The 21,308-nt window shown below is 36.6% G+C and overlaps 2 protein-coding genes across 2 annotated transcripts; one reads left to right on the top strand and one right to left on the bottom strand.

The window, feature by feature from the left end:
• Positions 1 to 260: 260 nt before the first annotated feature.
• On the bottom strand, positions 261 to 11,273 carry LOC109239430 (WAT1-related protein At1g09380-like). The gene is made up of 4 exons (XM_019405997.1): positions 10,926 to 11,273; positions 9,272 to 9,334; positions 9,052 to 9,168; positions 261 to 605 (listed from the first exon to the last, which is right to left on the bottom strand). The coding sequence occupies exons 1-4, from the start codon at positions 11,099 to 11,101 to the stop codon at positions 434 to 436; spliced, it is 528 nt and encodes a 175-aa protein (XP_019261542.1). The 5' UTR covers positions 11,102 to 11,273; the 3' UTR covers positions 261 to 433.
• Positions 11,274 to 14,730: 3,457 nt separating this feature from the next.
• Positions 14,731 to 15,542, top strand: LOC109239429. Its single transcript, XM_019405996.1, has 2 exons — positions 14,731 to 15,021; positions 15,168 to 15,542. Exons 1-2 carry the CDS (start codon positions 14,731 to 14,733, stop codon positions 15,540 to 15,542), a joined length of 666 nt encoding a protein of 221 aa, XP_019261541.1.
• The last annotated feature ends 5,766 nt before the right edge of the window (positions 15,543 to 21,308 follow it).

The raw sequence follows: 21,308 nt of genomic DNA on the forward strand, positions 1-21,308 counted from the left end.
TAAAACTAGAACTTATTAATATTTTCGCGGCTTGCCTGACAAAGGTGTTGAGTGCCATCACGACCTGGAGTGAAATTGGGTCGTGACGTAGAGTATATATCATTTATCATATACGGCTTTGGGCATAGTGGAAACTCTGATTTTAATTGACATTTGAATTTTCCAAGTCATCAATTAGATACATATCTCAGAATACGATACTGTAATTAGATAGTAGCAATTAGACAGTAGCATTTTCCAACTCTGATATAAACAGACAGTAGCAATAGCACGGTAATTAAACATGTGCGCAAATGGAGATACGTGCAACAACATATATCTAAGAATACGACACTATAAATATAGAGTCAGTCTTGGTAGTAACATAAAAAGGCTCCAGTAACTTCAAATTCGGGCTCCGCCTCTGACTTCGGTCATAGGGAAAACTGTGATTTTAAATGAGATCTGAAACTTCCAAGTCATCAATCTTAGTCAATTTATTATCCTCTTTACACACATCTTCCTTCATCTCCTCCTCAACATGCACTGTATTACCCTTCATTTCTTTTTTCTTTCCCCATAAAACACTATAGAGTCCGATAATAGCCACAATTGACCCCACAACTCTGGTAAAAAAGGAAAATTAGAAGACTAATAAGTGTTTTAAATTCAACGTAACATACTAGTAATGAAAAAAATAACGGGTAATTTGCTCTTTTCAATTGAATTTTCAACTTACGTTCCAACGTACAACTTCTCGCCAAGAAATGTCCAACTGAGAAAGGCAGAAAAGACTAATAGTAATGGGAGGAATATAGAGACATATAGAGGTCCTTTTCTTTTAATACACCATGTAATCAAATAGAGTGCTAGTGCCGAGCTTACAATTCCCTAAGATAAACAGAAATAAAACATCTGTAAATAATAATAGAAAATACTACGCAAGTTGAGAAAGTTGCTCGTTATTGATCAAGCAAGAGAATAAGGGGAGGTTTTAGTCAATCTAGCTTTTTGTATTTTTATTTTTTGAGAATTTAGAAGGAGAGCCTTGGAGTAACTCGTAAAGTTACTGCCATGTGACCAGAAGGTCACTACTTCAAGCCGTAAAAACAGCGTCCTACCAAAATACTGTTGGGTTTTATGTATTTAATTATATTAAATACTTAAAAGAGGGTGAATGGAAAATGGAGAGAAATGAAATTTTTGAGTGAAATTTTAAGTTTCCCTCCTTGGCAAAAGGACATTGTTCCATATTGGAAGAGGAAAAGGTTTTTGATGGGTATATAAGCAATTGCTCTTCTTCTAGCTCATAAAGAGTTGAGAAGAAGGCAAGCCTCGCACCGTCGTCGTCGCTCGCTCGGCTCGGCTCGGCTTCGGATTCGGATTTGGTCTCCAAATTTCAGTTTTCTGTTTTTGTAACAGAAAATTAACTACCTTTCAATATTCCCTCTTTATTTTCCCTCTTTATTGTTGAGTAAATACCCATTTATGTTATGGCATTTATGTTGTGGCCGTTTTGCATAAACAGACATTCTGAAGAGTTGCACCTCTTCAGATTTCAGCCCAACTTTGGCTATAAATACAAGACTATTCTGCTCAGAATTTCCATACGATTTTCTGAGTTTCTCCTCCTTCTTCTGTACTTTTAACATCAAACAAAGCAATAGTAAGTGTGAGTTGCTACCGAACTTTGTGTTCGCTGGAACACTGGGTTTGAAGTACCACTACACCAGTGTGTAATTCGTTCTATCCTGGGAGGAAATAATCCATAACCTTGGGTACTAGGAGGGGATTAAATTCCTTAAGGAAACACTGTGAATTCAGCGGGCTCGAATTGATTTCTACCTCTTTATGTTTTCTGTTTATATATTATTCTGCTTTATTTTTTCCAGAATTATTTTACAAATACAGATTACTAACAAGCTTAAGGAATTTAATATATTTTCTGTATTTGTACTCACTGTTTCTGGAGAGTAAAACCTGTGTGGTTTTGTACTCTATTAAAATCTACGTGATTTTAACGTTTGTGTCATTCTTTTACAGAAATGACTAATGATAATGTGAACCAAGCTATTCCAATGGTGACTGCCAATGCCTCAACAAGCCGAACGACACCGGCAACATTGGCACCGGCGGAGAAACCCGAAAAATTTTTCGGGATTGATTTCAAGCGCTGGCAGCAAAAGATGTTCTTCTATTTGACTACTCTAAGTCTCCAGAAATTCATCAAGGAAGATGTTCCTGTGTTGTCCGATGAAACTCCAGAAACTGAAAGCTTTCTCGTGATTGAGGCGTGGAAGCATTCAGATATTTTGTGCAAGAATTATATTCTAAGCGGGCTGGAGGATGCTTTGTATCACGTCTACAGTGGCGTGGAAACGTCAAAGGAACTGTGGACTGCGCTTGAAAAGAAATACAAAACCGAAGATGCCGGGTTGAAGAAGTTTGCTGCTGCAAAGTTTTTGGACTACAAAATGGTAGATAGCAAGTCTGTTATTACCCAAGTCCAGGAATTGCAAGTGATTATTCACGATCTCCTTGCTGAAGGTATAAATCAAATTAATATTGATGTTGAAAGTAGTAATCTTAGTATTTTTACTAACAGAAATTTTATTGAAGGTCTTGTCATCAATGAAGCATTCCAAGTAGCAGCGATGATTGAGAAGTTGCCTCCTTTGTGGAAGGACTTCAAAAACTACTTGAAACACAAAGCAAGGAGATGTCCCTTGAAGATCTCATTGTTCGGTTGAGAATCGAAGAGGACAACAAAGCTGCGGAAAAGAGAGGCCGTGGAAACTCAACAATAATGGGAGCAAATATTGTTGAAGAGAGCAAAAAGAGGAAGAAGGCTTCTGGACCGAAATACAACCCAAGCAAGAAGCGGTTCAGTGGAAACTGCTACAACTGTGGAAAAATCGGACACAAATCTACGGAGTGTCGTGCTCCGAAGAAAGACAAGAAGAAGGGTCAAGCAAACATGGTTGAAAAGCATGATGATATTGATGACTTATGTGCCATGCTTTCTGAATGCAACTTGGTGGGCAATCCTAAAGAGTGGTGGATTGATTCTGGAGCCACTCGCCATGTTTGTGCTGTTAGAGAAGCTTTTGCTACTTATGCTCCTGTTGGACCCGATGAGACGCTTTCTATGGGAAATGCTGCAAAGGCGAAGATTGAAGGATGTAGGAAGATATTTCTCAAAATGACTTCCGGCAAAGTGGTGACTTTGAACAACGTCCTTCATGTTCCCGAGATTAGGAAAAATTTAGTCTCTGCTGAACTTCTTGTTAAGAATGGTTTTAAATGTGCTTTTGTTTCCGATAAGGTTGTAATAAGTAAGAACGAAATGTTTGTAGGAAAAGGTTACCTCACTGAGGGCCTTTTCAAGCTGAATGTAATGGTTGTTGAAAATAATAATAAAATTTCAGCTTCGTCTTACTTACTTGAGTCAAATGAATTATGGCATATATGTTTGGGTCATGTCAATTATAAAACCTTATGGAAAATGGTTAATTTGGAAGTATTGCCTAAGTTTGGATGTGACAAATTAAAATGTCAAGTATGTGTGGAATCTAAGTATGTTAAACATCCTTATAAGTCAGTTGAAAGGAATTCAAATCCTTTAGACTTAATTCACACAGATATTTGTGATATGAAGTCAATACCATCTCGCGGTGGAAAGAAGTATTTCATAACTTTTATTGACGATTGTACTAGATATTGCTATGTTCACTTACTTAATAGTAAAGATGAAGCAATAGACGCATTCAAGTAATACAAAAATGAAGTTGAAACGCAACTTAACAAGAAAATCAAAATGATAAGAAGTGATAGGGGTGATGAATATGAATCTCCTTTTGAAAAATATGTTTAAAATATGAAATTATTCATCAAACAACGGCCCCTTACACGCCCCAATCCAATGGGATTGCAGAAAGAAAGAATCGTTCATTAAAGGAGATGATGAACGCTTTATTGATAAGTTCTAGTTTGCCACAGAACTTGTGGGGGGAAGCCGTTCTTACGGCTAGCCGAATACTAAATCGAGTACCCCATAGCAAAACACAATCCATTCCATATGAAAAATGGAAAGGAAGGAAGCCCAACTTGAATTATTTTAAAGTGTGGGGGTGTTTGGCAAAAGTGCAAGTTCCTAAACCCAAAAGGATAAAGACAGGACCGAAAACCGTTGATTGTGTTTTCATAGGATATGCGACTAATAGTAAAGCATAACGATTTCTTGTTCATAAATCAGAAAATCCCGACATTCATAATAATACGGTTATAGAATCAGATAATGCTGAGTTCTTTAAAAATATATATCCGTATAAAAAGGAATGTGAGTCGATTGGTGAAGGATCTAACCGACCTCGAGAAGAAACAAAAGAAAGTACACTTAACCATGAGGATCCAAGACGTAGTAAACGTCAAAGAACGTCTACTTCATTTGGACCAGATTTTGTGACTTTCTTATTGGAAAATAAGCCTAAACATTTAAAGAAGCTATGTCTTCTTCGAAATCATTGTTTTGGAAAGAGGTAGTCAATAGTGAAATAGAATCCATACTGAACAACCATACATGGGAATTGGTTGATCTTCCTCCTGAAAATAAACCGTTGGGTTCTAAATGGATCTTAAAGAGGAAAATAAAAGATGATGGCACTATTGACAAATTTAAGTCAAGACTTGTGGTCAAAGGGAATAGACAACGAGAAGGTATTGACTATTTCGATACACACTCTCCAGTTACAAGAATTACGTCCATACGAACGTTAGTAGCGTTAGCTGCAGTTTATGGTCTTGAAATTCATCAAATGGATGTTAAGACAGCCTTCTTAAATGGAGAGTTCGAGGAAAAAATTTACATGGAACAACTTGAAGGGTTTGTGGTTCCAGGTAAAGAAAAGAAGTTATGTAGACTTGTTAAGTCCCTTTACGGACTAAAACAAGCACCCAAATAATGGCATGCGAAATTTGACCAAACAACGTTGTAAAATGGTTTTAAAATAAATAAATGTGATAAATGTGTGTACATTAAAAATGTTGCAAATCACATAGTCATTGTTTGCTTATATGTGGATGATATGCTGATAATGAGTAATGACATTGCCAATATAAATGCGACTAAGCGCATGCTAACTGGAAAGTTTGATATGAAAGACTTGGGAGTTGCTGATTTAATTCTGGGAATTAAGATCCATAAGACTTCTCAGGGTCTGGCATTGTCATAATCTCATTATATTAAGACGGTACTTGAAAAATTCAAGCACTTGGGTTTTAAAGTTGTAAAGACTCCAATTGACGTGAATCTTGCATTAGCAAAGAACAAAGGCCAAAGCATATCACAATTGGATTATGCTCGTGTGTTGGGTTGCTTAATGTACATCATGAATTGTACACGACCAGATATAGCTTGTGCTATAAGTAAATTGAGTCGATATACGAGCAATCCAGGTCAATCTCATTGGATGGCCATGAAACGAGTTTTGGGGTATTTAGTACATACCCAGGACTTTGCTTTGCACTACAGTAAATATCCTGCGGTCATTGAGGGATACTGTAATGCAAATTGGATCACTGGATCAACTGATTCCAAGTCCACAAGTGGATATGTATTCACTATTGGTGGAGGAGCGGTATCTTGGAAGTCGTCCAAACAAACTTGTATTGCCCGCTCTACAATGGAGGCTGAATTCATAGCTTTAGATAAAGCCGGTGAAGAAGCTGAATGGCTCCGGAATTTCTTGAAAGATATTCCATTTTGGCCCAAACCGTTGGCACCAATATGCATACATTGCGATAGTCAAGAGGCAATTGGAAGGGCTGGGAGCATTATGTATAACGGTAAATCTCGTCATATACGACGAAGATATAAAACCGTTAGGCAATTACTCTCTAGAGGAATTATCACGATTGATTATGTAAAGTCAAGTGATAATGTGTCGGATCCACTTACAAAAGGCCTAACTAGAGAGGTAGTTGAGATATCATCAAGGGGAATGGGACGATGGCCGAGAACAAGTCATAGTGGCGGTAACTCTACCTAGAAGACTGGAGATCCCAAGATCTAGGTACAAGGAGATCAAACAAAGTCATTAATGACGGTTCAACATTGTCAACTAAACTTTTGGTCCATTCTCGTGATGAGATAATGTTCAGTACCAAGGATAAAGCATTAAGGCTTTTTAATGATTTCTAAATTTGATAAGGGTATATCAAATAGTGTATCTACGGGATGACACGTTTAGGAATCACCTATGTAAGTGTGAAGTGTTAGCCGCTTCAAGGAGAACTTTGGAAGGCCAGTTCTCTACGCACTTATGAAACCAGGCGGTGTTCCGGCTGAAACGAACACAACAATGAGAACCAAAGATGGTTAAGGGTTGGTTGTGTGACTTGTGGTTGTCTAGGTATACACTAAAGTTCGACGGTTCAAAGATATCTAATCTACCGATTGATCGAGTATATCCGACATAAGTTCACTACGGAAAGTTCAAAGGGAAACCTACTTATCCAGATGCAATTAATCCTTGCTTGCGCATCACACAGTTTTTCATGCATGTTTCCGTGATATAGCCATTCCCCATTCATGTGGGGGATTGTTGGGTTTTATGTATTTAATTATATTAAATACTTAAAAGAGGGTGAATGGGAAATGGAGGGAAATGAATTTTTGAGTGAAATTTTAAGTTTTCCCCCTTGGCAAAGGGACATTGTCCCATATTGGAAGAGGAAAAGGTTTTTGATGGGTATATAAGCAATTGCTCTTCTTCTAGCTCATAAAGAGTTGAGAAGAAGGCAAGCCTCGCGCCGTCGTCGTCGTCGCTCGCTCGCTCGGCTCGGCTCGGCTTCGGCTTCGGCTTCGGCTTCGGATTCGGTCGATCGATTGATTAATTTTTGGACCAAATTTATTTGTTAATAGAAAAAACAGAATATTAATATTAAATCCAATTCAGTTATCCAAATTTCAGTTTTCTGTTTTTGTAACAGAAAATTAACTACCCTTCAATTTTTCCTCTTTATTTTCCTCTTTATTGTTGAGTAAATAGCCATTTATGTTATGGCATTTATACTGTGGCCGTTTTGCATAAACATCCATTCTGAAGAGTTGCACCTCTTCAGATTTCAACCCAACATTGACTATAAATACAAGACTATTCTGCTCAGAATTTTCATACGATTTTCTGAGTTTCTCCTCCTTCTTCTGCATATTTTTAACATCAAACAAAGCAACAGTAAGTGTGATTTGCTACCGAACTTTGTGTTCACTGAAACACTGGGGTTTGAAGTACCACTATACCAGTGTGTAATTCATTCTATCCTGGGAGGAAATAATCCATAACCTTGGGTACTAGGAGGGAATTAAATTCCTTAAGGAAACACTGTGAATTCAGTGGGCTCGAATTGATTTCTCTCTCTTTACGTTTTTTGTTTATACATTATTCTGCTTTGTTTTTTTCAGAATTAGTTTACAAATACAGATTACTAACAAATACAGAATAAGGCTGCGTACAATTGACTTTTGTAGTCCGGTGCCTTTCCCTGGATACCACGCATAACAGAAGCTTATAAAGGGCATCGAGCTGCCCGTTTTATTTTTTTAGAATTTAAGAGAAGGTCACAGCGAGACCCTCTGTTTATCACTAAGATGGGTATCAAGAAAAAGCACAGTAATGAATATTATGACCAATTCATAAAAAGAAAATTTTCTGTGATATTACATGTATTCTTTTACCAAGATATATATAGACTATGTTAGTTTTTTAGCTCATGAACTATAACGGAATCATGCTAAGTATGAGAATTCTATTAGACCTAAACATGTTAATAGTACCAACATGGCTAAGATCATTCTAGACTTTCAGCTGCATAAAATCTTTTATTTTTTCTTTTCTTGAAATGTTATGAATATAAAAAAGTGAAAACTTATATGTACTTACATTGTAAAGAACTGAAATAGCTCTGATGGGGTTCAAAGACCAAGCAGAATTATCATGATTAACACATATGGCAATAATTACACATTCCAAGCTTGCCATTAAGAACATCAAAGTTGTGCTTGAATATGGAGCTGCATATCTCTCATTCACTCTCGGTTAATACAAAATCAATAAAAATAAATAAAGGGGCTGATATTAGAAAATTATTTTAATGAGTTTAAGTTACATACACCGTCAATGTAAAGAATTTGTATATTACTTATACCGATTGTAGTAGGTAACTATCTAATATAATTTTAAAGATTAGAAATCTCACTTTTTACTATAGAAATCATTTGGATAACTTGATAGTATAAAATAAAATAAAAAGAATTTTATGCTGACGGTGCATATAACTGAAATTCTGAACGAAAATAGGAATGAAAACTTTATTAGGAGAGAAAGATTGAAATGGTAATATTACTTGTATGATTAACCATATAGAATAAACGATAGTGCTGATTATGACTAGAAATGGCCCAGTGAAGAAATCGCCATGGCTGTTAGCTTCATTATTTTTGGTTGTAATTTCTGAATATTTCCAGTGAATACCCAATTTGCCAATTACCACTTTCCCTTGATATAATGATAGCAACATAGCTCCACCAATGCATATTATTGTCCCTAACACTTTGGCTTGCCCTGCTTTACTTCTCACCCCTACTTTTTCAAGCCTTCATATATATAAAAATAAAGCCTTCTAAATTAGACATATATATTTTGATAAATTTACATATTTGCTCAAAGGATAAGAAAGAATGAATTTAAGTTATATACATTTATCGTACAAAAAAATAAATAAAAAAAAAGAATTCCGCAACATCAATGTAACTTTGACATGTTATATATTAGAATATCACTTATCCTGTGTGAGTTGCTCACATCGTCCATCTAAAACCCAAATACAGGAATACAGTTATGGTAGATTGACAGCCAACGTAAAATTTGTCAATTCATGATGAACCTCATAATACACAAGCGAGGATTTATCGAGCCAACCACAACTTTTTTTATGATTAAGACGTAGTTATTATTGTACTTTTAACTATTTTTATATTCGCAGTGCATAAAAATATAAAATCAAAAATATTACCCGCAAAGGACGGCTAGAAGGAATGTATTTGCTGGGACTAAGTTAGACATGGCTGTTGCAATAGTTGCAGTGGAATTCTTTAATCCGATAAGTAAAGTCAATTGCATTGCTGTTACCCTGCAAGTATTGCATATAGAAATTTATATAGAGTTTTTCTTTACTGTAATTTGATTAAAAAATATTAACCATGTGAAATAAAAGAAAATAGGGTGGAACTTACCCGAAAATAGAACACAAGAAAATTAGAAAAATTGTAAACGGTGTCAACTTCGGTCTTGTTTTCCTGTGGTGGGACACAACCATTAGTCTAACATTGAATATTTGTACAAAAAATGGAAGGAAGAAAAGGATAAACATCTAATAGTGTGTGTTTAGTGTGATGGAAAATATGTTTTGATTGGTGAGTTTCGCAAAGAAATATATTAAAAAATTAATAATGATAGTAGCAAATTAGAGAACACTTTTATTAGATTTTGAGCACTAATAAAGATATGACTAGTTTTGAAGTATTAGTTGGCATAAGTAACATGAAAGTTAAAAATTAAGATAGTTGTAAAAATTATATTTTTCGTCCATAAGTGAGACGTCATTTTCCTACTTTTAATAAATATTTTCAATATTATTTCTTGTAACTAAACACTAAAGAATGACTTTTCCAAGAAATATTTTTCTTAAAAAATGATTTTCGTTATACAAAAAGCACCCAAGTCTGAAAAACTTGCTTGACAGTACCATGTGATACTAATAATTTGCAAAAATTTCCTTTTTTTAAGGTACCAATCGTCTTATCCAAGCTATATCATTGTACTTCTTGCATGTGTTTGTGTGCATTGCGCGTTGTATTAGTGAGGCTGTATTTTGACTATTTTCTCTGTCTTAATTAATTTGAAGTTCCAAAATTTAAATTACAAAAAACAGTCTGGTGTATAAAGCATTTCGCGTTCACATACGATCGGGAGAAAGCCCGCATCTCAAGTCCTAGAATTAATTTATTTAAATTGTGATGTGAATTCGAGTATCGGATGTTTTCATTTTTTAGAATAACATTTACTTAACTAAAGATAACTACAAGCGTTATAAGTTATCATTCTATAATCCATTTCGAGCTTCAATTAATTAGTTTTAGAGTAAATTAAAATTGGATTGATTCTCAACTACATTTTATGATTTTGTAAATTATATAGAAATATGCTAGCAAGTTCCAATCTTCATTCCATTTCAAGACAAAAAAGCATATTTTTTTAACAAAGTTATTTTATTGAATCTTGAAGTAAAAAATATGCCAAATAATATTGGATCGAGATGTAATTCTTATGAAACACCGATAAGCAATTTTAAATGTAGAGGGAAGACTAAAGTTCAAATTTACATGTCTAGAGTGAAGAAGGTATGAAGCAATAAGAAAAATGTGAAACTGTATTCTGAGTTCTTGAGTACTAATAAATTGAGAGATCATATATTAACAAAAAGAAAAATAGTTATTTAAACAAAACAAAACAAAAAAACTTATTTTATTCCGATAAATAAACGGAAAAGGCCTAAAAATGCCACTCAACTTTCAGAAATGGTCTATCCATGCCATCTGTTAAAAAAATGCTCATTTCATGCCACTGCCGTTAAAGAAATGACCCACCAAGCCATTATTGACTAACGGCAGTGGCATGGATGGGCCAAATAAAAATTGAACCGTTAGTCAATAATGGCATGGATGGGCCATTTCTTTAACGGCAGTAGCATGGAAATAGCAATTTTTTAACGGATGGCATGGATAAACCATTTCTGAAAGTTGAGTGACATTTTTAGGCCTTTTCCGATAAATAAATAAAATCTGCAGAAATCAAGTGAATAGAAACATATTTTTGCATAATGTTTACCTCTCGAAAAAGTAAGCGAAGGGTGCAATAGAAATGGTGGCAAAAATTTGGCGATAAGACAAGTGAACATAAGGATCCATGCCTTCATTCATAACAAGCTTTGATATGATAGCAGTGCCAGCATAACCTAATTGTACCAACACCATCAACAAGATAGGCAATTGATCTTTACCCATTTTTCAAATCCGGTCGAGTATTCTCTTTTCTTTGTCTAATTCCGTCTTATCAAACAAGACTGACTTCTTACCAACCCGCGAAGGGTTCTGAGGCTGGACTAGGTACGAGGAACGAAAGCTAGTATTACATCACTATATATGTGTGCTATACGTAAATTTATAAGATAGAAGATATGGGGTGGAGTGTGAAAGGTGACTGGCATGGTGAAGGATAGGAGTTTTAATAGATGATAAACAGTCAGTAGGAGAGAACAAGAAAAGACATGTGCATACTTGTTAAAGGAACGTGTGAACATTCAATATTTTATAAAGTTTTATTTGAATATTTCTAGTAAAAGGTTTTGCTAACCTATGACAAGATTATAGTAGTTAGCAAGATTCAACTTAGTTGTTATATTATATATTCATAAGTTTTACCAGCTGGCTTTCATTAGTTGAGAACCTATCTGTATATTCAAACCAAGAATAAATATATGAGAAAGTTACATATTTATTAAATGATAGTATATGGGGTTAAAAACTTACCCAGCCCAAATCGAGTGTTTACATCAATCCAATAAATACATATAAGATGTCTTAACAAACATAATTGCCACGAAACCATATGGGGTCAAAAAACTTATCCGCACCATGTGTTTACCAAAAATTTTGACGCGACATTTATGGTTTTTGGTCAAAAGTTTTGGTAAGAGATCAATAACGGGATATCTAGTGAAGATGCCTAGGCATGAAAAAATTAAAGTGTCCAGAAGCAGAATTAACAATACACTTTCATTTACTTGGGGAAAAGATCACAAAAGGAATGGAGAGAATTAAGAATACACGTTCATACATTTAAAGGAGCAAAAGGCTAATTTTTTAAACTGAAACCCTTGTTTGGGTTTGCCCTAATTTTTTTACTATCTTTTTCTGAAAGAAGGGAAAAGAATTTACCATAATTGATTTTTACTTTTACTTTTACAAAGTATAGATATTTTCCATATTTAACAAATCCCTTACTTGTAGTAAAAGTTTGTGACCTCTATAAATTGAAAAGCTCTCCTTCGTGCACAAGAGCAGAATAGAATTCATAATATAGTCATTAAGAAGTTTTATTTAGGGAGAGAATTTTTTCTTTCGATAATTTTTTTATATTTTATTTTGACCAAATCATATTAAAATATTATGCCTTTTTGGTATAATTTTTTTTGTTATCTAATTTATCGTCACTTAAGTTTGCTTTGCTATTTTTCGCATAACGCCTTGTTATTTTCGATCCTAACAACCCTGAGGAAGGCTCAACAGCTATCACCAATCATGGTCTACTGGTCAACCATGTGTTCTCCTGTATTATTTATATAAACAAGGACACCCCAATACTTGTAAACGTTGATATTGTATTATTATTTCCAGCTAATTAAGCGTAGTCTCATCGTACGCTAATTTTAGGATGAAGTTTGTTGAAAAAGGTGCATACATCATGTGCATATTTCGTAATTCATAATGCATCTACTGAATTTATATGAATAAAGAAGGACTCCGAAGGACCCGATCGATTGTACACTTGGTATGTGTTTTGTATGAAGGAAAATATTTTCCTAGAAAATAAGTGATTTTATCACTTAATTTTTTAATGTTTGGTTAGTGAGTAAAAAAAAAAAATCGAAAAATATTTTCTAATATTTGGTTAGAGAGTAGAGGGGTGGTTTTGGGGGTTGGGTGGGTGGGATGGAGGAGTGGTGGGGGTTGGGAATAGGACGGGGAATGTTGAAAAAGAGTTTTGAAAAATATTTTCTCTTCTCTTGATAGGGAAAATATTTTGAGATTGGAGGAAAATGATTTCATGAGGAAAATATTAAGCCAATCAAATATGAAAAAATTGAAAAAATATTTTCCTACATACCAAACACACCCTGGGGAATTGTACTATTTTCGAGTAGTAAATCTCAACGCCCTTACCTTAGGGTAAAAAGCACTCGGGAAAGTGCATTCACCATGTTCACTTTAGAGATTTTTTCGTTCCTATACACTATTTGAAACTTTATTACCAAAAATATCCACGTTTCGGTATTTACCCAACGTAAACAAGTTTTAGCTACAAAAAATATACATTTGTTTAAACTAGACTCCTTTCTGCGGTAGTCTTCCTTATTTAGACGCAGGATTTTGAGATCGCTTATATTTCAATTAGAGATTTTACTGACGCAATCAACGCACCTTAATCAAGCCAACGTATTTGTAGAATCCTGCTATTACGCCGATTTTCTCTTATTATCATCGCACCATAATCAAGTTCTATTCTCTGGGTTTCTCTGGTTTCCTTTGGTTTTCCATAAACGAAAGTTTTGAAAAAAACAATTGCATTGAATTTCGCGATATAATGTCAAAATTAGCGATTACGCTTCAACTAAATGGTCGGTGGGATAGCATTGGGAGATAGAAAGATTTTGATGTTGATGGAATTGTAGTCAATGAAGATTCAAATTATCGTCAATTGAATTCCGCGGTTGCAGAGCATCTAATGATCGATACCTCGGCAAAAATCATCGAAATCAAATACACTGTCAAAGAACGTTGGCCTCCAATGGAAATTCAGAACGGTATGGGGGTTCGAGTGTATATGGAGACAAAAAAGGAAAACAAAACTTAAGAATGTATCCGTTGTATATAACAGTGCGTCATTTGGATTTGGAATGCAGTATCTCGAATTCGAGCACAATTGCAGGTTTGCTCTATTTATTCAGTGCTGATATTTTTTCAATTTCAAGTGTTTTACAATTTTACTACAAATTATCTATAATAATACTACATAACAAATGTAGTTCAACTGTTATTATTCCACAAGTATTATGTCAAATACTGAACACATGAATATACAGAGTTCTGAATTACTATACTTTTAACTGAGTGCAGGTTCATCTGATTATCGTATGTCTAACGTGACAATTGTCAAGCAATTGTAACACAATTGGAGAAGTATCAGGAACAATGAAGTTGATTGATATGCCAACATCTCCGGCAAATTGTGGAATATGAAAGTATCATCATAACAGTACATATGCCAAATGTTATTGAAGTAGGTCAAGTTTACCAAGACAAGCAAATAATTGTCAGTGCAATGAAGAACTATTTTGTCATGAATAAGTTTTAATTTATGGTGAAAAGGTCTAGTGCAAGAAGGTATGAACATTTTATTTGTCAAATTTATATTGTGTATAAGTGGTAATTTTTTTTGTATATAAATTGTTTAAGACAAGTTGTTGTGCAAAAATTACCTCGTATTCTGTAGCTACAATTTGCATAACATTTTTTGAATTATTTTTATTCTGTAGCTACTGCCTCGTATGTGTTGGGGACAATTGTACGTGGCACTTCAAGTCCACCAGCATAAATGAATCAGCATTGTTCAAGGTTCGAAAATTCAACAGCTTGAAATATGGATATGTGAAAAACCAAGTATGTGTGTTGTTTCAGATCGGAATGAGAGTATCTTGAAGGCAACATCTACTGTTTATACCGGCATGCTACATTATGCATGCATGTGGCATATTTGGACAAATGTAACGTCATTCAAGACGGGTCATCTACAGTTAAGAGAATTGTACTTTGCCACGACACAATAATACACGCTTGATGAATTTAATGAAAGAATGTCAAAGATTGAAGAGATCGCCACACGATATTGGCTATCACAGATGGTCTCGGGTACATGCTATGGTGAACAGAACATAGACAATGACATCAAAATTGCAGAGTCATTGAATACGGTAACCAAAGATGCAAGAGAGCTGCCCGTAGTAGAACTATTAGAGTACATGAGGACTCTTCTTGAATATTGGACTAATGAAAAGTTATTGAATGCAAAGGGAACGTTCACATACCTTGGGAAAACATACAACAAAGAGTTGGAGGTCAATAGGACATTATCGCAGAAGATGAGAGTAAGTTATAGCCAATATCATTAGATCATTGATTCCATCAAACTTAATATATACTGATAATTGTAGAAATGTTGTTGTATAATTGTAGTTATTTTGTTTTGTATTTGTTGCTGACAACTTGTTGTGTGTTTGTAATGAAATTGTAGGTGGCGGCTTCAACAGATTACATCCCTACTGTGATAGATGGTGTGAAGGTCTTCATTGTTTGCCTTCAAAATAAGAGATGTAGTTGTGGACAATTCCAACTTAATGAACTTCCTTGTCCACATGCTTTGGCGGCTTCAAGGCACAGTAACGAGTCTTATGAAAACCATTGTTCTCCTTATTACATGAGAGAGAGTCTTTTGCAGACTTATGAAATACCAGTAGACCCGCTGCCTGATGAAAGCAAATGGAATGTGCCACAACATATAGCTGAAGAAGTTGTAATGTCACCTACTGGGAAAAGACAGTCAGAGAGACCTCAAAAACAACGATACAAACTATATGATGAAGTAAATGCAAAGAAGTACAAGGTTTGATGTGGCAACTGCGGACTAGAAGGGCATAACAAAAGATCTTGTAGGAATGCTCCCAAAAGGAAATAAAAATTGATGCAATTTAAAGATTTTTTTTATTGAGTACTGCTAATGATAATCTGTCCTTTAAGACATATGAAGTTGTATTTGTTCCGTTCTGGAGAATTATAGTTGTGGTGTAATTGTATTGCTAATTTGAATAAAGATTGTCTCCTATAATGAATATTTGATAAACAGATTTCAAGTCTTAATGCAATTGGTGTGTAGTTGTTTTGTTCAAATACTGTGTTTACTTATTACTTTTCAGCCTTTCCTAACAACACTATTTAAATTGAATATATTTTGAAGTTTTGTATAGTAGTTATAGACATAATTGTAGTTAAGCTATAATGAAAATATATAGTACTAATATCGAGATCAAGGACTAAAAACATTCACCCAAAAAAAAAAGTCACACATATTTCTATTCTAAGTAGTAGAATTCTGGATAAAATAACAAAACAAAAGGTAAAACAACTGTAGCACAAATCTGCTACAAATAAATTGCAGCTGACTTGTTCTTAATAAACTGTCACGACCCTAAACCCAGGCCCGGTCGTGATGGCGCCTCTCGTGAAGACAAAGCCAGCCGACACAAACCCAAGTTTAATTAACAGATATAATGATTCATAATCAAATCATTAATAATGATAAATCCCAAAATAAAGCCAAATATAAAAACTGCGGAAAACAAAACCCAGCCCGACATCGGGGTGTCACAAGTCACGAGCATTTACTAAGGTCTGAATACAGCTAAGAGTCTAAAAATGTACCAAATACAGTCTAAGGAAGACAAGAGGGAGAAAAGCAGTGCTGCGAACGCCGGGCAGCTACCTCGCTAACTCCGATGACTCTGTCACTGAGAAGCCAACACCCGCTATCGGGTTCAAAATAATACCTGAATCTGCACACAAGGTGCAGGGAGTAATATGAGTACGCCAACAGTAAGTAATAAAAGTAAATAAAAGCTGAGCAGTAAGAAAATACGTAAGCCACGTCATAACGCTACAGCAAATACAGTACATTTCCAAAATAGTACAGAAATCATTTACTTCGTAAATCAAGCTCAGTTTTAGTAAAACCTTTTAAAACAACTTTCAACAGTTTCAAAACTAGTAATAAAAACAGTGAGTAAAAATGATACAAACGTAAACAGCCCCTCGGGCAAAACATGTACCATAAACCGCCCCTCGGGCGTAATATCAACAGAACCAGCCCCTCGGGCTACCTTACAATCACTCGTAATCAGCCCTTCGTTCATAACAAGAATCAAGAACCGCCCCTCGTGCAACATAGATCAAGAACAGCCCCTTGGGCTTCATTATGAAACAACAACAGCCCCTCGGGCTACAACACATCACACACACTAGGTACCCGCGCTCACTAGGGGTGTACAGACTCCGGGAGGGGCCCCTTACAGCCCAAGCGCAATATCAAGCCATCTCGTGGCATAACAATTCGGCCCTCAGCCTCACATAATAGACAGGATCATCACACTGGGTACCCGCGCTCACTGGGGGTGTACAGACTCCTGGAGGGGCCCCTTACAGGCCAAGCACAATATCAAGCCATCTTGTGGCATAATCCAACAGGCTCTCGGACTCATATCAATCACAAGCCACCTCGTGGCATAATAAACCAGCCCTTGGCCTCTCATATATCACAAATCAGTACCACATGCTGCGGCGTGCAGCCCGATCCCATAACATCCTCACAACACAGGCCCTCGGCCTCACTCAGTCAAAACTCACTCAAGCCCCTCGGGCTGCCAGTAAAACAAGTACTCGGCTAAAAATATTATTTTTGAAATCAAGAGGAGTGAATAAAACCGAGTTATGAAAACAGTAAGAACATAGCACGACTGAGTGTAAATATTAAACCAAAAACAGTGAGGAAATCAGTAATAAAAGCCCCTAATGGTCCAATCAATCGGCACAAGGCCTAGACACGACATTTAGCCCCAAACACAATAATTTCCAAAATATAACAATATCAAATAGTTTCCAAGTAAATACGCGACTTAATAGTCGTACGGGATGGACCAAGTCACAATTCCCAATGGTGAATGACCCCACGCTCGTCACCTAGCATGTGCGTCACCTCAAGGTAGCACAACGATGTGAAATCCGGGAATTCATACCCTCAGAACAGTATTTACAATCATTACTTACCTCTATCCGGTCCAAACTCTAGCCCGCGATGCCTTTGCTTCTCGAATCGGCCTCTGAATGCTCCAAATCTATCCAAAAGCAGATTCATACCATCAAAATATGCGAAGGGGACAAAGTCCACTCGAAAATATCCAATTTATACCAAAAATCCCGAAATTGGCCAAACCCGGCCCCCGGGCCCACATCTCGGAACTTGATAAAATTTATGCCAAAATGATCCTCATCCTCCCACGAGTCTATACATATCAAGAACACTGAAATCGGAGTTCAATTGACCCCTCAAATACTCATTTTAAGGTCTCTAAATCTCAACCCCTAATTACCCATTTTGCACTGATTTTACTCAAACTTTCATCACTAATTAGGCCTTTAATCACATATAAACGAGTTATGAATTCAAGAATCTTACCTGCAAGAGATTACCCCTTTGGTTTCCTCAAGAATCCCTCTCAAAAGCTTCAACCCCGTTCAAAAATGGGGAAAAATGAAGAAGGGTCGCAGATTGGCTATTTAATATTGCCCAAGTATTTGTACATTGCGATCGCGGGAGAAGAGATGCGATCGCATAGAAGAAATAGTTGCTGGACCAAAGTGTGCTACGCGATCGCGAACAAATCAATGCAACCGCATAGAAGGAAAATGCTACTGTCCAAATTTTGTGCTACGCGATCGCGAACAAATCAATGCAATCGCATAGAAGTAAAATGCTACTGTCAAAATTTTGTGCTACGCAATCGCGAACGAATCAATGCGATCGCATAGAAGGAAAATATGGCAGGTTGACATTGTACTACGCGATCACGGCTATGCCTATGCGATCGCTTAGAAGGAAACACCAGATAGCAGAACAACAGTTCAAACATAGGGAAAAATGACCCGTGGCCCACCAGGAACATACCCGAGGCCCCCGAGACCTCAACCAAACATGCCAACCAATCCAAAAACATCATTCAAACTTGTTCCAACCTTCGGAACGCTGAAAACAACATCAAAACACCAATTTTTCATCGGATTCAAGCCTAAGAATTCCAAAAACATTCAAATTACGCTTTCGATCAAAAAGTCTATCAAATCACGTCCGAATGACCTGAAATTTTGCACACACATCCCAAATGACACAACGGACCTACTGCAACTTCCGGAATTCCATTCCGACCCCTATATCAAAATCTCACCTATCAACCGGAAAACGCCAAAATTACAATTTCGCCAATTCAAGCCTAAATCTACTCCGGGCCTCCAAAATACATTCCGATCACGCTCCTAAGTCTCAAATCACCTTACGGAGCTAACCAAATCATAAAATTCCAATCCGAGGTTATATGACAACAAGTCAAAACTTGGTCAAATCTTTCAAACTTAAAGCTTCAAGCTGAGAATCATCCTTCCATATCTATTCCGATTAACCTGAAATCTAAAACCGACGATTTACATAAGTCATAATACCTCACACGGGGCTAGTCATGCCCGAGAACTAACGAGCGAAGTGCAAAAGTTCAAAATGACCGGTCGGGTCGTAACATCCTCCCCCACTTAAACATACGTTCGTCCTCGAACATGCTTATAGTTGTTCCAAAAGCCAACAAGTCGCTGTATAACCTTACCATGCAGATACCCGGGGGTGACCCCACGTCACCCTATCTCATATAGGTCTGATAATACAATGTAACTAAAATTTCGCAATCCAACCTAGCCCATAAACCTTAGAACCACATTTCCCCTCCTGAAGTCATCTACAAGATTAGAATCTCACATTTATACTCTGAATAAGCCCGAACAAGTTGCAATAACCACTACTTGCAACCTCAGGTGAAATTACCTGACATACCACATAACTCAAACACTTGTAGCGATAACTTCTAATCACAGCAGTTGCTCAAAACATCCGAATTTCGATAATAAGCCTTTTATCAAATAAAGCCTCATTCCAACACTTCCGTATACTGCCAATGATAAATGAAACACATAGGAAGTCATAACCACTCCTCAGATCAACCATTCGTGAAGCCACTTATCCTTTAGCAGGAACCATAGCAAATTTCTGTGCCGAACATCGATATTATCCCTCCAACACGCTGAAACCGAATCCGTTTGTATTCATTCTAGATCCCAACAATCTCATCTAATTCCAACACAACTACTCTGGTGACATGACACACCAATACAATCTAAAGCCACAACTCGTGCAATCCGCGCACCAATACGCAACAGTCTGAACGTACTCAAATCATGAAAATGACTCAAATGAGAGAGCCGTACCACAAGCTCACCAGTACCACCACACCAAATGCTGAGAACCTGTCACACCTCATAGAAACAGAACACACGAATCTAGCCCGAAGGATCATACCTCCACATAACTTCGCTGAAATGCGCGACCCTATCCAAACACTGGCCCACATGAGACACCTCCAGTCACTATGCTCAAAATCGACAACCAAGTGCAATTTGATGCCTAGCACCCAAAAGTGAATCACCATAACCATGGAGAAGCAAACGACGCAATGCCACACCAGTCCGAAAGAACATATCCAATGTGCAACAAATCATGCAACACCCAAATACGTGTCTCGTTCAAATCCCGCTATAAAGCCCAAACGAAACCGCACCATGTGTGCATATAACCACCAAATCTCAACTCCTTGTAACACAGGAGAGTAACTCATAGATCACGAATAAGCTCAATAACAATCGAATGGCACATCTCTCAATAATAGCAGTTTGGAGTAAACAAATCTGACCAGGTGCAGAACACACATCCATGTTGGACCTACCAATGAACCCCAAATCAACTCTGGTCACCCAAAGTAGATAATTAACTCTTTGAAGGTTCACAATGACTGAATCATAGCACCTACTACCCCCTGACCAACCTTAGCTATTTTCTCACAGTCCATAACCATAAAGCCATCTAATCACAGAAACTCTCAGTCTCCCAATCCGTAAAGCACACGAATCACCATATCTGATCCCAGCTACACTGCCCGCACATCTAACACACATCCGATACTCGATCATTCCACGAGGGATACTCCTATAATTCTTCTGTGCTACCAAGCCAACTTGAATATCGACAGTCGATCCAATAAGAGAGTGCCACAATACTAATGAAGTATCCTTAATTCAGACACATTCCCCTTTTTCTGAAGTGTATACCCTTATCAAGACACACCATTTAGTAATATCATTTACCTAGTCATCTGAAACTGCCCGTGCTGTCTAAGAATTGATGACCTTTCTTTCAGAACTGAACTGTGACCTTACACATGCCAATCTCAACCCTACACAACATACCACATATACCATGCCATCCTATGATAAATATGAGAACTTCATAATCCCTTCCAAGCCACAGTCAAATATATACTCAACTAGTCAAGAACTTTCCATTTGATCCCATCTAGGAGAAAATCACTATACCTCTCATGCTCCTCATGCCAGCAAAAATTATACATCTCTAACCATGGTAGAAATTATCAAGAACTCTACGAATCCCCTTTTGCGCAAAACCGAACCATCATGACTGACTCCTTCTAACTCAACCAAGCTACAACACCAC

Source organism: Nicotiana attenuata, unplaced genomic scaffold (assembly GCF_001879085.1).
Source record: "Nicotiana attenuata strain UT unplaced genomic scaffold, NIATTr2, whole genome shotgun sequence".
NCBI lineage: Eukaryota > Viridiplantae > Streptophyta > Magnoliopsida > Solanales > Solanaceae > Nicotiana > Nicotiana attenuata.